The following is a 13,921-nucleotide window of genomic DNA, read 5'->3' on the forward strand; positions in this document are numbered from 1 at the left end:
CATGCCATTTGGTCTCCTCATTTGTTTTACTGTTGCAATCAAGAAGCACTTTCTATCGATCAGTTATAATAGAAGTGAGGTATGGCTGGTATGAGGAGCTCAAACAAAGAGATCCATTCTCCTTTTCTTTGTGTAAATGTGAGGATTAGTTGGGGGGAAAAGTTAGGCTCTACAGGGAACAATGAAATCAATAAAACAGAGACTCCTCGCAGAAAGAGAGGTAACTCTGCATCGACTGCAGGCTGCTCACACACTCAATCAGATTAACTAATGAAGCAATTATCGATCCAAAGTGGGGCTGCCGGTCGGCACAGGACTGGCCATTAAGTGGATCTTGCCTTCCCTTGGCCATGCTGCAAATGTCAGGGTCACTGTGTTCGCTGCTTGACACAGTTTACTGACACCCAATCTGTCGAACACCGATCACCCGTCGGCCTCCCAGGAGAAGTTGGTGAATACCTCAACAGGACAGAGGAAGAGGACATTCAGAAGAGCTTCATGCAGGAATGGGAAGGAGAAGTGACCACTGCAGGGCTGCAGATGAGCCTGTTTTCTGTCTGGCTGCTGTTGTTGCTGAATTTCATTATTTTGATACACGACACACACCTATGGTAATTAGTGTAGACCAGCGACACGAGTCAGTGAGGGAAGAGGAGGGCGGGGGGTGGGGATCCGTCCCCGACTGTCAGAAATGTGTATTTTCATAGCCCGAGTCCATGGCAACGCAGGGTTGTTTGTTTCCATGCTCATAGCAGGAGCAGTGTCACGAGATGTCTCACAAGATGTCAACATCGGAGCGTTCATTCTTTCATCAAATAAAAGACAGCAGGCGCCGGTGCAGTTCCCCCAATATGACATGATATATTGTAATTCATTAGTCTGTGTGTAATCTCTCTCTCCAGTCATGGGGACTGACTGAAAATGTTCTCCCGTGAATACAAATTTAACTACAGCTGTCTTTATACCTCTGAAAAGAAATTGACAGTGAGTTCCAGCAGCCTGCTCGCCGGTTTACTGTAGATTTCTTTTAGGGTTCTGACATGAAAATTGAAGTTGTTCTTCATTGTTGTTTGGGTTGTTTGTTTTTTTTCACTATTTAGTCCTTGACCAGTCTCACCCGAAAGCCCAATTACTACCAAGATGTTATTGTTTGGTAATTGAACGCTGCGCTACATGCTTGGTCATCAGTCAGTCTCATTCACTCTCAGCCACATGGAGAGAGAGAGAAAGAGAGAGAGAAAAAAAAGAAGCAAATTGTTCTTTTTTTTTTCATTCTGCGCACTGAGGCAGGAAAAATATTGCTTTGCGGTTAACTTCTAATCAAATTGCATTAGGTTTTCACAGCCTGTGCCCTCGCTCCATTTGCACAAACCATCACAGACCTACATGAATTTCACACCCAGGGTGAGGAATACTTACTTCTTCCCCCCAATACATCCCCCCCTCCACAACCCAGCACACACTGTGCGCACACGCAGACACACACACGTTGTGATCAGACAAGCATGATCATGCAGTTACAGCGCAGTGGTAAACCATTTTATTTGCACCAAGTGTGGTTTTAATGACATTTTACAGGCTCTGATGTTATTTTTCACCAACTTCTGAAATGGACTCGGTGGGGACTGTCACTGACTGGGACTGTACCTGCTTCAGAGTCGTGTTTTTTTTCCTCTTCATCTGTAGTCACGATCTATTCCTCATCACAGGAAATCTGACTTGAAACCACGACAAGTAAATATAGATAACTAACTGACGTTGCGCAGAGCCAAAATAATGAGTGTAAGACTGCAAGTGTAGGGAGAAAGAAAAGCTCTGTCCGTGCCAAAACCTCCACATTAATTCCAATTATTAGCATAGTCATTAGATGGATATTAATTATTGTGGTGCTGCTCTTGAATGTGCTCAAGAAAATAATTGAAAAGTAAGGAGATATGAGCAAGGATTTTAATAATTAATTAGGGATTAATTATTTACATGGACTTTTCTTCAATTATAATTAACCTTGGACCTACATCCTATAGCTCGCTTTACCACGGGCCGCCTGTCCTGTCGCTTCCTGCATGAAAAAGGGGAGCTGGTTGATTGAAAGCGCCGCCATGTGTGTCTGCGACAGCGTGTGTGTGTGTGTGTGAGGACATGTTGGAGGCAGCAGAGTGTACATGTACATTTACCCGAGTGCAGCCGCAGTTAAGCACAATTCTGAGCTCCTGGCTCTTTCCATCTTGGCAGACATCTACTGTTACTCCACTTCACATTCAGACGCTGTATTTTTCTACTCCACAGCCCTCGTGCAATGGCTGCAGTTACAAGTTACTTCGCGGATTGGGGATTCTCGCCGTGATAAGCTCATAAAATGTCACTGTTGTCAGTTATAAATAAACAAATAAATAAATAAATAAGAAAATCTAAATGTCAGCTTTTCAGGAACTCCAGCCTCTCGAATCTTGATGACACAATACGTTTCTGACATTGACCTGACATTGAAATGAGTCCCCAGGGTAACATTTCAGCAGTTTACAACTGAAACCACAAACTGTGTCCATACTTACCTGACATAGGCTGTATTTCCGCATTGATATCTGTATGTTTATATGTTTATTACAGGAGAAGAGGCTGCCCAATTGATGATCCCGGTTCAAGGCTGCATTTTTGGCTTTCATAGGCATGAAGGCACAAGATGCTTCTTTTCCAGGGCACCTCAGCACAATTTCCACACAAAAGTAGGTATTTTTGACAGGAAGTCTGAACATATTTATGGCGAAAAAACTGGGTGTTTTAAAGGAAACATCAGGACAATTTCTAGATGTGTTTTTGGTGACCAAAAGCAGGTATTTTAAGACAAACCACCATGTTCTTCTAAGCCTAAGCCAGGTGTTTTTGCCATCTCGATCTAAACACAGCATTGTGAAAGGATGAAATTGAAAACTGACCCTAAACATAACATGAGAGAAATAATACCATGAAGTAAAATAAAGCTTTCTTTGGTTTTGCAGAAATGTAGCCTACATAGGTGACATTTATTCTGGCGAGGCTGTTGGATTTTAGGGTTGTGGCATCAAAAGCGGATACTTTTGACGGGAGGACAGGCCATTTCCAGCAGGTATTTTAAGCCAAACCAGGATGTTCTCCTAACCCAATCCACGTGGTTATTGTGCCTAAACCTTACAAGAGCATAAGCACAGCGACATGACAAGAGAGACATAGAAGTTGAACCTGAAGAAATGTAAAGGCGCAACATAAATAGACGTAACCTTTCAACTTTTCTGTGGTTTTACATAAAAACGTACCTGACATGTATTCTGGTGATCAGGGTGACATTTCCCTATGCCCCTATTTTGAAGGGACACCATGGAACTTCCTGTCTGTGTTTGTGTTGATAAAAGTGGACATTTTAAGCCAAACCACAGTGTTCTCCTAACCCTAACAAAGAGCTTTTTTATGTATTTCATTTTACGAGTGAATGGTTCCCTTGTCTGCGTTTGGGTGAGCTCGCCGAGATAAATTCCATTCAATTACACTGATGTGGCAGTAAAGTACAGAATCTTGAATCTCAAACTTTGAGATGTAGATCATTTCTTTGATACGTGACTGAAAAGATTAGCCGATTGATCATGTAGCTGGTGGACAGAAAATCAAGCTGCAACTGTGTACGATATGTTGACTGATTTTGAGAGCAGAAGTGTCGAACGCTGTGTTTTCCTCTCTTCTTGAATCGCCATACTCTGAATATTTTTAGCTTTTCTTCGACTGTTGATTAAAAACGTGACCTTGGGCGTTTTCCACTACGTCTTTGATTAATCAGTTATTTGAGAATATCCCTGGCAGAGTCTGCTGCTTTGGTACAGACGCTCACTAACGTGCACTTTTAAACCAAGTTTAACTCTAATTGCAGGTTCAGGGTGAGGGTACACGTTCCTACAATGGGTTTTGAGCACGAGACAAGTCTGAGGTGGGGCGTGATTGAAGGTTTCCCTCTTTCTGTGTGTGTGCAGAGTGTGTGTGCATGTTGGATAGAGAAGGGGGGGCGTAGAGATGAGAGGAAAGTGGGTGAGAGGAGGAGGGTGAGTGGAGTGTGTGTGTGTGTGTGTGTGTGTGTGTGTTTGGGGTGGGGGGGCATCTTGAGGAAAGGGGTGGGGTACACTTGTGTGTGGGAGGAGGGGGGGAGGTGCTGCTGGAGGGGAGAGGAAGGTGGTGGTGTGGGTGGGGAGGAAGATGGAGGGGGGTGGTATCAGGGGCGGAGCTGCCCACAAGCACCCCCCCCTCCTCCTCCTCCTCCTCCCCGCCCTCGCGCTCCGTCTGTGAGCCCCTCGCAGTTACCTGTTCTACCAGAACTGATGTGAGCGCGTGTTGGCGAGCACATGCCACGTTGGGAGAGAAGCCTGAACCTGAAGTGAGACACAGGAGCGTTTTTCCTTTTTTTTTCCCTCCTCCAAAACCTAACCCACCTGCCCGCAAGAGAACAACTCGACCAAGTTGGTCCCAACAAAACCTCTGACACGAACCGAGCCGCAAAGAGGATCCGAGAGAACCCGCGAGGATGCACTTGTTGTCCGCCAGCTGCGTGTGCGCCCTGCTCATCACCGTCGCGCTCCTCCGCCGAGGTAAGCCATTGTCTCATTAAACCGGCCGGCGGGTGCTCGCTGCTCACGCGGCGCCGCAGGTATGACGGGAAGGTCCCGGCAGGTGCCTGTGAAAAACTTCAGCCCCGGCTTATCGATCACATTTCCGGGGGGAGAGGCGGAGCGGGCGCGCGGGTGGCTCCCCATGCTTATAAGTTATGAGCGGTGTTATAGTTCAGCATTTGGAAGTATTTAATCTATTTTTATATATGTATGAATGTAGGTTTTACTAAACCCCACCCCCCAAAAAACTATTTATTTTGTTTTTGTTGTTTTAGCATCTTATAAACAACACAATGCAGAAATCTCCCTGTCAAATGAGAAAACTCATTATCAAAATATCTATAGTGTGTGTTTTTTTTACCCAACTCCATCAAATTCCTCCTTGTTCTGCATTCCCTGCTTATATAAGTATGTAAAAAGTGACTTTCCTGTGTATAAACTGCTTATGAGACATGAAATCCATTGTGCCACCCTGTTTTTCCCTCCCCCCCATCACACTCCCTCCTCCCCATGATGGGAGAGGCGGGCATCATCTTCATCATCATCACCCATTCTTCACATGTGCTCCTGGCATGATGTCATCGTGATGCCTCATTTTTTTTATTTTTTTTTTTATTGTGTGCGTTGTATGTGCTTTCGCAGGCTGTTGAGCCGAATGATGCCGCGTTCACATCCCGTCTGATGTGTTGTAATTATGGGTTGCCTTGCTGGGTGGAGGGAAAGCGCTCCTGACAGGCTCCCTCTAGTAATTACACGCAGGATAAAACACTTTTTTTTCCTGGATGTGGGCAGTTGTAAAATGGGTTGCACAAGTGAGTGCTTCCAAGTTGAATTCGGGTCTCTGGGGTGCAGAGACTTGGCATTAAGTGCCGGCTTTGAAAAATAGAGTAATTTGATGAAATAAGGGCTGGTTTTCTTTTCTTTTTGTGTTGCTTACTCCAGACTTCCTTGTTGTCTGCTCTGTCGGGCCAACAGGTAGCAGCACCATGTGCTCACATCACTCAGCCGGGGCCATTAAGCAAAGGGCTGCACAAGGAGCTCAGAGCACTCCCTCGGATAAGGGAAGGGGCGGAGAGGTGGCTCTCACTGTACTCCCATCGACCTCGTCACACCATGGTGACGCCTGTTGTTGTAAATTAACACCACGCAGCACCCATCAGTCAAGGCTCAGGTGGTTTGTTTGAGAGGAAACGAATGGTCCCTTTTTTAGATGTTTTTTTTTTAACACCGCTGTGCCGCTGCAGTGCCGTGTGCTTGAGACTGGAGGAGAGTGCACTGGGTTGGTAATGAGGTTAGACTTATTACGGTCCCCGTCCACCCCAGTGTGTGTTTTAGCAGACGTGATGGTCAAAACATGTGTGTGTTTGCTGACACAACAGATGGCTGGTGCCGCCTCGGAGAAAGTGACCCCTGCGAGGTTTCTTTAAACAGAAATATTCACGTTTCATTGGGGCTTTTTTTTTTGCCCAATCTGGGTTGAAAATCTGACTGAGAGGGGTTTTATTGAGTTTGGGATTTGCAATAAAACCAGCATCGATACTTGTAATAAAAAACAGGCTTGTGTTTATTATATTTGAACAGATGAGAAGAAGGAAAAAAAAGCAGCAGCTCTTGGGGGGGGGGGCTTCCTGCGGCCAAGGCCGAGGCTCGGCCAAATCCAGAATGAGACACAGAGCTCCTGAATTACTCCTAGAACAAACACTGTAGAGAGATGCATCTGTTTTTTTGTTCGCTCCCCGTCTCCACCCTCCACCCTTCCCCCACCACCACCACCCTCGCCCCCTCCCTGAGCAGACAGACAGCGCTCGGTGTCACAGCTGGCATTACTTGTCGAGCGAGCGGGGCTCTCCCTCCTGCTAATGGACTAATCTCTTTCGGGGGTCACCCAATTTCACCTGAGACAGATTCACTCTCCTTTCTTTCATCTTTAACTAGGTTATGCCCAGACCTGTCTCATGAATGCCGTGATGCTAATGCACAGGACAGGGAAAAAAAAAAAAGCAGTACACTTGTCTGGCGTATGAGATTCTGCACAACTGCGTATATTTGTGTGCTTGTGCACGTCTCATTTTTTTTCGGCAGTTTTCCCCCTCTTGATGTTTGAAGACTCTGCTTGTGGTTGTCTTTTCTTTGAGAAAGAGATTTTTCTTTGTGACTTGGAAAGTATTGTATCCCTTCATGCAAAATTCAGATGCAGCCATGAAAAGTATGGCAACTCAGCCGAATCACGGATTTGAATAGAAATGCTGTATCTGTACTTCACTTTTATGTTATCGCGTTAACACTTCCTCTCTCTTAGAATAGTTTGCTTGTCTGTTGATCCAATTGTGCTAAAAGACTCGCTCCCTAGCAACAGAAGAAAATCAAATTATGAAATCAATCCTGACCATGTGAATACCTGATTAAATACACGAGGAAACAGGAGAATCTGTGGAATTTAAAGTCAGGGAGCAAAACCATCTTATTAATTCATAGTTCTTCGCACTTATTGGAATAGGAGCGCTTAAAATGGACCTATAATGGGATATCTTCACAACTCATTATCCTGCTGATGCTTAACCCATTATAGCAGCTCGTAATGTCTTTCAAAAGGCTCTGTAGGACTCTCCTGTGTTCCAACACAAGTGTGAAGTGGAATCTTTTCCCAGTGTCACACACTTACTATACTTTAAAAATAGACCTTCGGATCAAGTAAAAATGTGAGACTCATTCAACGTGAGTGAAACAGATGTTCAACGAGAGGAATGTCTTTTGTGTGCTTGATTGGGGGCATTATGTCCTTGATGGGAATAATAAATAAAAGGAAATGTGCGCAGAAAAAGTAGAGGTGTTGCTCACAAGGAGAGAAAAAGTGTGTGTGTGTGTGTGTGTGTGTGTGGGGGGGGGGGGGGGCACTTTCATGGGTTTCTCAGAGAAGACAGATAGCCGAGGCCATACTGTAAATTAAAGCAGCCTTTAGGGTTCTGGAGCCCAGGGTCACCTCTCAGCAGGGGGGTGTAGGATTCCTGCCAGCGCCCCTGGCAGCGGCAGCGCTTTGCATCCTGGATGTGAGGATCAAGCTTAATTAACCACTCACAGGGGCAACGTTAGCTTTGAATTGCTAAATAACTAAAAACAAATCAAGATGAAGTTACGGGCTGGAACTATAAATAACCTGGAGTTATGATGAAACGAAAGGGCTGCTGTTACATAATCTTCGATGCAGCGTTAAATAGGAAAGAGAGGAAAGAGCGGGTTTTAGTGCACAGCTAAAAACTGTGAGAGTCTCAGATAAGGGGTTGATCATTAACCTGCTCTACTTCTGTGGAGCTGTGAATGCTGCTTTCCAGGCAATTAGGGCCAGAACATCAGCCCGTCCCCTGAGGAAACGATGCTTTTCAGCATATGCTTGCGGGCCATATGGTGCGGTTTGACGTACAGTAGACCTGAGATTGAAATATCGACAACTAAGTGTTAGAAACTGTAATTCTGATGTAACACAGCTGCTGCTTTCTTTTGGCCTTTGTCTGCCCTGCACCCCTCACACAGTGGGTTTGGAGTGGTGCACACCAACACATCCACACACACACACACACACACACACACACAAACACACACACACACTCTTTTTTTCCACCCCCAGCAGGACACTGAACAGGTGGAGCAGCAGTGTTGATTTGTTTTCAGGGCCATGAAGGGAGCGAGTGTCTCTTTATGATTCCTGTTTGTGTGTGCAGTTGTTGAAAGAAAAGCTTTTTGTCGCCATCACTCACTTTGAGCTAAATGATTAACTTTAAAAATGAGTGGTCGTTTTTTTGCATCGTCATTCACTTGTTTGGAACTTTTTTACAGGCACAAGAACTGTTTGTGCGTTTGCTCCAAAATCCAAACCCCACCTTTTTAGATTAGATGTAGCGGGACGGCGGTGAAAGAAATATGAGTTACCACATGAACATGCTGAGTTTCCTACGCGTCAGAGAGAGCAATTCGCTCTCAGCTGGCCCCTGCGAGCAGGAAGATGTATGAGTGGCCTTGCCTTGGGAAAATGAAAGGACTTGTGTGGCAAAAGTAATCACTCTGAGGCAATGACTCAATGAGAAAAAGGTCTTTTGTCCGCCTGTGACAGTTTTACACACAGGATTATCAGTAAAACAGCAGCAAGTGAATCTTAATTACACTGATGATTGGCTTGCCCCACTTTTGGGGCCAGAATGAGAGATATATTCAATTTTTAGAAACTCTCTGCGAAAATGGCCTCTCCAGCAATCCTTTCTGTGATGTAATTTGCCTGTCAGGTTAAGAAGTTGAACTTAGCACTTTATCGACTTTCAACACATGCATGTTTTCGACTGGGGTGGGGTGGTTTTAAGGTAAACACAAGACCAGTGTCTCAGTCTTCTCTGGCAGTTTTCTCACTTTCCTTACACAGGTTTTCTCGCTCTGCCGTGCAAAATAATGGTTTATTTGTTATCCAAGGGGAGGGACCAGGCATCTATTGTTTCAGCTATAAAGAAAGGCTTAACAACAGGAGAGAGATGACTGTGCTATGCAGTAGTGCCTCTGTCTTTATGCAGGACTACCCCATTGAAATGCATGGAGGTATCCTTGGTTTTGGTGAAAGCCCAACAGCACTCTGAAATTGGGCGGCCCTTGTTTCAGGGACAAAAAGTGAGGTTGTTTCTGTCCTTTGTCACTGATGCAGCCCCCAGCTTTCACTGGATTCCTGTGGACTCCCGCCGACTGTATTGTGAGGCTGGCTCTTTTTAAACAAATGAGTGTATGATAGCGACTTCTTGCTCCCGCTCCTCTCTTTGTCATTAATATGGAACAGCACACACCCCTCGGAGAGGGCACAGAGTAGCTGCTGCCTGTCCCTGCACTTCACATGTGCAACCTGGTGGAGGGGGGGGAGCGTCTCTGCTCCATATGAAAAGCCAGTGGCCACACCCAGATTTTTACCGGGGCCTGGATCTTTGTTCAGATTCTCCGTCAGAGTCATTGCTCTGTCTTAATGAATTCTTTGAGAGGCCTCCATTAACTGTGATGGTAATCATCCGACCTCAGAGAGCATTTAAGGAATACCATAAAGGGGCGCATAACGTGTGTATGGAAAGCCAGAGGGTGGGTGCTCATGGGCCTTTTGTTTTGTGAATCACATTTAATGAAGTACTTTTTCTCATTAGAATTTATATTATAGATTAAGCAAAGACAAAGGAGCAACAGTGTTCACACCACTGACAGCAGAGTGGGGGTGGGGGTGATGAACTCTGTTATTTATGCCTGGACTCCCATTAAGTCATCATTTCTGTCTATTTATGAGAGTCAAGCAGAAAGGCGGGAGGTTGCTATTGCTAAACCTGTGTTTTCGCTCTGTCGGAGGTTCAGGGAAGTCAGCCGGGTTGACACAGCCTTTGTGCAAAAGGTGAAACATTCATTTCAAGCCCGGGGCCAACTAATAAAATGACATGGAGTTTTGTCTTCCCATTCATTTCTGAATCATCCCCTGTTAGGTCCTTAGCTCTTGTGCAATACTGAGAAGTCACTCTATTCACTCAGACGCTGTTTAGCAATCTTTCATTCATGAAATGTCGCGCTGATCCCTGTTACGTCTTTGCCTTTGGGACTCAACAGAGTCCTTGTGTCTGCATATGACCTCGGTATTCACATTCTTGCCTTTTTAAAAGCCGTTCCTTTGTGTTGCGATGATGTCCACTATCCTTCTCTCATAGACTGCCGCAGCAGTCTGCGGTGCCTGAAGCTATCTTTGATTACATGCTGCTTCAGTTGAACTTGCAGGAGACAGGAGTTCTCATTCAGAGCGCCTCTCTCACACAGGGGGATAGCAAGAGTACTTCTCTGATTGTAATTAAAAGCTTGTCATTCCGTTAGTGCCTAAATAGAAATCAAGATAGAAGATTAAATGGTTGGCCCATCTCTCTGGGTTAAGAATGTATCATGACACTTTGGAATAGCCCTGAGATTTATAGACGTCTTAAATGCACCCATTGGGAATATAAAGGCCAAACCTGCTCTCGAATGCTGGATGCATGTGAGGGTGTTTTTCTGACAATGGAATGTTTTTGCAAAACTCTCATTAAGTGGATTTCAAGCTGCTTGGTAAGATTCACCACTGGGGGTACTGCTGAAGATGCCATGGAGCATGTGGAAATATCAAGGATACGCTCAATTAATTTGAAAAAGCAGGAATTATACATTTTAAAGAAAACATCCAAATTGGATCACAAGTTGGTATGATGCTGATTTTCAGTGAATTTGTTGTCACAAAACCAGCAAGCTACCAGCAGCAGCACACTGACTGCCAAGTCCACACCTCCCTCCGACCTGAATAAGTCTCAACACGCCACATGTCGAAATATTAAAAATATTGGATAAGTTATTAGAATAGTTATTTAGGAGAGGAGAACAATTTAGATAGCAGAAAAGTAAAGGGTAAGTACATGAACTAGTTGGCTAAAAGCCTTGAATTACAATTTGAACTACTAAGCTAAAAGTCAACATTTAGAATAGTAAGCTAGAAGTCAAGAGTTGAAATATTAATCCAAAAATAAACATATGAAATAGTTAACAAAAAGTAAGAAGCTGAAATAATAAGCCAAAGTAATTAGCTGAAGTGGTGAGTTTGGCTAAAGTTAGCTAAAAATTGGCAAAACAAAACAATAGTTTGTTTATCCTGAATAGATATTAGAAGCTAAAAGTTGGCTAAAGATTTGAAATAGCTAGCTAAAACCAATTGGCTGAAATTGCTAAAAGTAGCTTTAATGGATCAAAGTATTGAATTTGCAATTGAAGTTGTCAGCCTAGCATAAAGTAACAAGTAATCAATCGATTCACATACTTAGCTAATTTTAACAATTTAGATAGTGAGCTTAAATTGAACTGCTGAAATAGTTTCCCTAGGTATACAATTGTAATACTTTGTTAAAAGGGTGAATTAGTTAGTTCGAGCAATCAGGTGAGATACGGTGTTGAAATGTCCACCTGCCTCTGTCACAGGTAGTCCTATTTGAAATGCCAGACCGGTGGGGAACCAGTATTCTTTGGATGTTGTTGTAATTATCCCCTGATAATCGTATATTTCAGAGGACAAGTTTATTGAAAAATGAGTTTATTATTTGACCCTGCTGGGAACTGTTCCTTGCTCTTAACTTTACATAAATCATTAATCCCCCATTCCCTTCTGGCAGCAAGACATTTTCACATTCCAGTCCATGAATGCTTGGCCTCAGGGCATGTATTTCCTAATGAGCAACTTTCTTTCAAGAACCATGATTAAGTGAGATGAAACGTAATACACAGGACAGATTACACTATTCAAAACGATCTTGTTGCACGTAAAAATGCATCAGTGGTAGCAGCGCTGTGTCCTCAAACCCGACATCGTTTTCTGTTCAAAGATGTCAAGTGGTGGCTTTTTGCTTGGCAATTACCCCACTAGAGATGCTTTGGCTGATGCACGACTTGTGGATGTGTTAGATGTTTTCGGATAAGACGCTCTGCTTCGCTGTTAAGTATTCAGCTGTTCCACTGCCAGACCTTACGTGGAAGGTGAAGAGATGCTTGTCGGGTAATTGGATGCAATACTTAATTTTCTAACGGGACATCTTAAGAGGTCAAGTAGCTGCGAGTTCCCGGGGAGACTTTCTAAGCATTACACATCCCTCTGGTGCAATTTAAATACTGACTTTTGGACTGACTTATCCTCTTAGCACAAAAGAATCTGCGTGTGTGACTCTGCTTCGACTCGAGCTCGACTGCAGGGTGGTCATGAAAGAAAAAAAAAAAAAAGCAGGAATGTTTCAGAGCTAAACTCAGAAGCAACCTGTCTGCCGGAGGACCGGGTCATTTAGAAGTTGCTTTATTGCTGTGTCCGACTATTCTACAGAGTGAGGTCGTTATTAAAAGAACTTTGCAGTGTTTAATTCTGAGTAATGAAGATGCCATAACCCATTATGTTACCATTTATTTTCTCCCCATTCAAGCAGTAGATACAGGGGAGATGACACGTAATTTCCAGATTTAATGATAGTGATTTCATTCGATCTTGCTGGGTCAGACGGCACAAAGTTTGACACTGAAAAATGACATGTCATTTCTTTTTCTTTCCCCCCCTGCGTCGGGTAAAGCGGATTTTCTCCTCTTTTCTGAGGAAATCTCAGGATTACCTGTCTTATTGTGGAGGGCTTGCCACAGCATGCTCATCTATAAGCAGCGCCAACGGGAGCAGATAGTCCAAACCAGAACAACATCACAGCCACATTTTGCCATTATGAGAATATTTGTTCAGACAATATCAGATATTATCCCCCAGTGGGTTTCCAATAATTGAACAACTCTGTTACCTTTCTGCTCAGGGTGGCAGTTCTTCACGTATCACGCTTGAATGATTATATTTCTTATTGTCCTCCTCAGTAATGCCCTGTGTTCACTTTATCTCAGGTCATTTCATCTGCAAATGTGAGTCTTTGTATTGATGACACCTGAAGTGGAGTGAGGCCGGGTAAGAAGTGTGTTTTTTAGATGTAATCTCGTCAGCAGCTCTCTGAGGCGCTTCTAGACAGAGCAATGCTCTGAGCTAAATGCTAACATCAGCGAGCTAATGCCAAAATGCTGATGTTTAGCAGGTATGACCGTTTATCATGTTGGTTTCACCATCTTAATGCAGTAGCACGCTAACGTTTGCCAATTCGTACACATACAATTCAAACTAAACCGAAGCTACAACAGTTTGTCCCGCTGGGAACATAAAGGCTCTCCTCAGGTTCCAGCTGATATTATCACAATACTAATTATTTTCATTATTGATTCATCTGAAGTTATTTACTTGATTAATTGATTAGATCGTCTGTCTTCAGATAGCTTTACTTGAACCCTATTATGTTTAATTTCCGAACATGCAGTCTCCATTGGCTTGTTTCAGCTTCTTAAATGTCTGGATTTGCTGCTTTTATTTGTCTTTTGTGTTAGTAAATCAAAAGTTTTTGGGTTTTGGATGGTTGGTTGGATAAAAGAAGCCATTTGAAGACATCATTTTGGATTGATGCATAAGTGGGGATGAGTGTTTTTCAATTTTTCGGGACCTTTACTAGACTAAATGAATGAGAGAGAGACCTATGATGTTTTTTTTTTCCTTTCTTGAAAGTTAAAACTCAGCACAAACAGAAGCAGCAGAAGAGGCATGCAAGAATGGGTTCAGCACAGCTGCTCTGTTGTTGTTAGCGGTGCTGGCTCAGGCGTGTGTGCGCTGACCAATCAGAGCAGACTGGGTGTTCATGGGGGCGGCCTTAAAGACACAGGAG

The 13,921-nt window shown here is 43.8% G+C and overlaps 1 protein-coding gene across 1 annotated transcript in view; it reads left to right on the forward strand.

Annotated features, from left to right (window-relative positions):
- The first annotated feature begins 4,290 nt into the window (after positions 1-4,290).
- LOC119011872 (CD166 antigen homolog A-like) overlaps positions 4,291-13,921 on the forward strand; it is a 41,498-nt gene continuing 31,867 nt past the window's right edge. The window contains exon 1 of the mRNA XM_037085313.1: positions 4,291-4,604. Coding sequence (XP_036941208.1) covers positions 4,541-4,604 — 64 coding nt within the window. The 5' untranslated portion in view covers positions 4,291-4,540. The remainder of the gene's footprint in view (positions 4,605-13,921) is intronic.

Source organism: Acanthopagrus latus, chromosome 2, assembly GCF_904848185.1.
Source record: "Acanthopagrus latus isolate v.2019 chromosome 2, fAcaLat1.1, whole genome shotgun sequence".
Taxonomy (NCBI): domain Eukaryota; kingdom Metazoa; phylum Chordata; class Actinopteri; order Spariformes; family Sparidae; genus Acanthopagrus; species Acanthopagrus latus.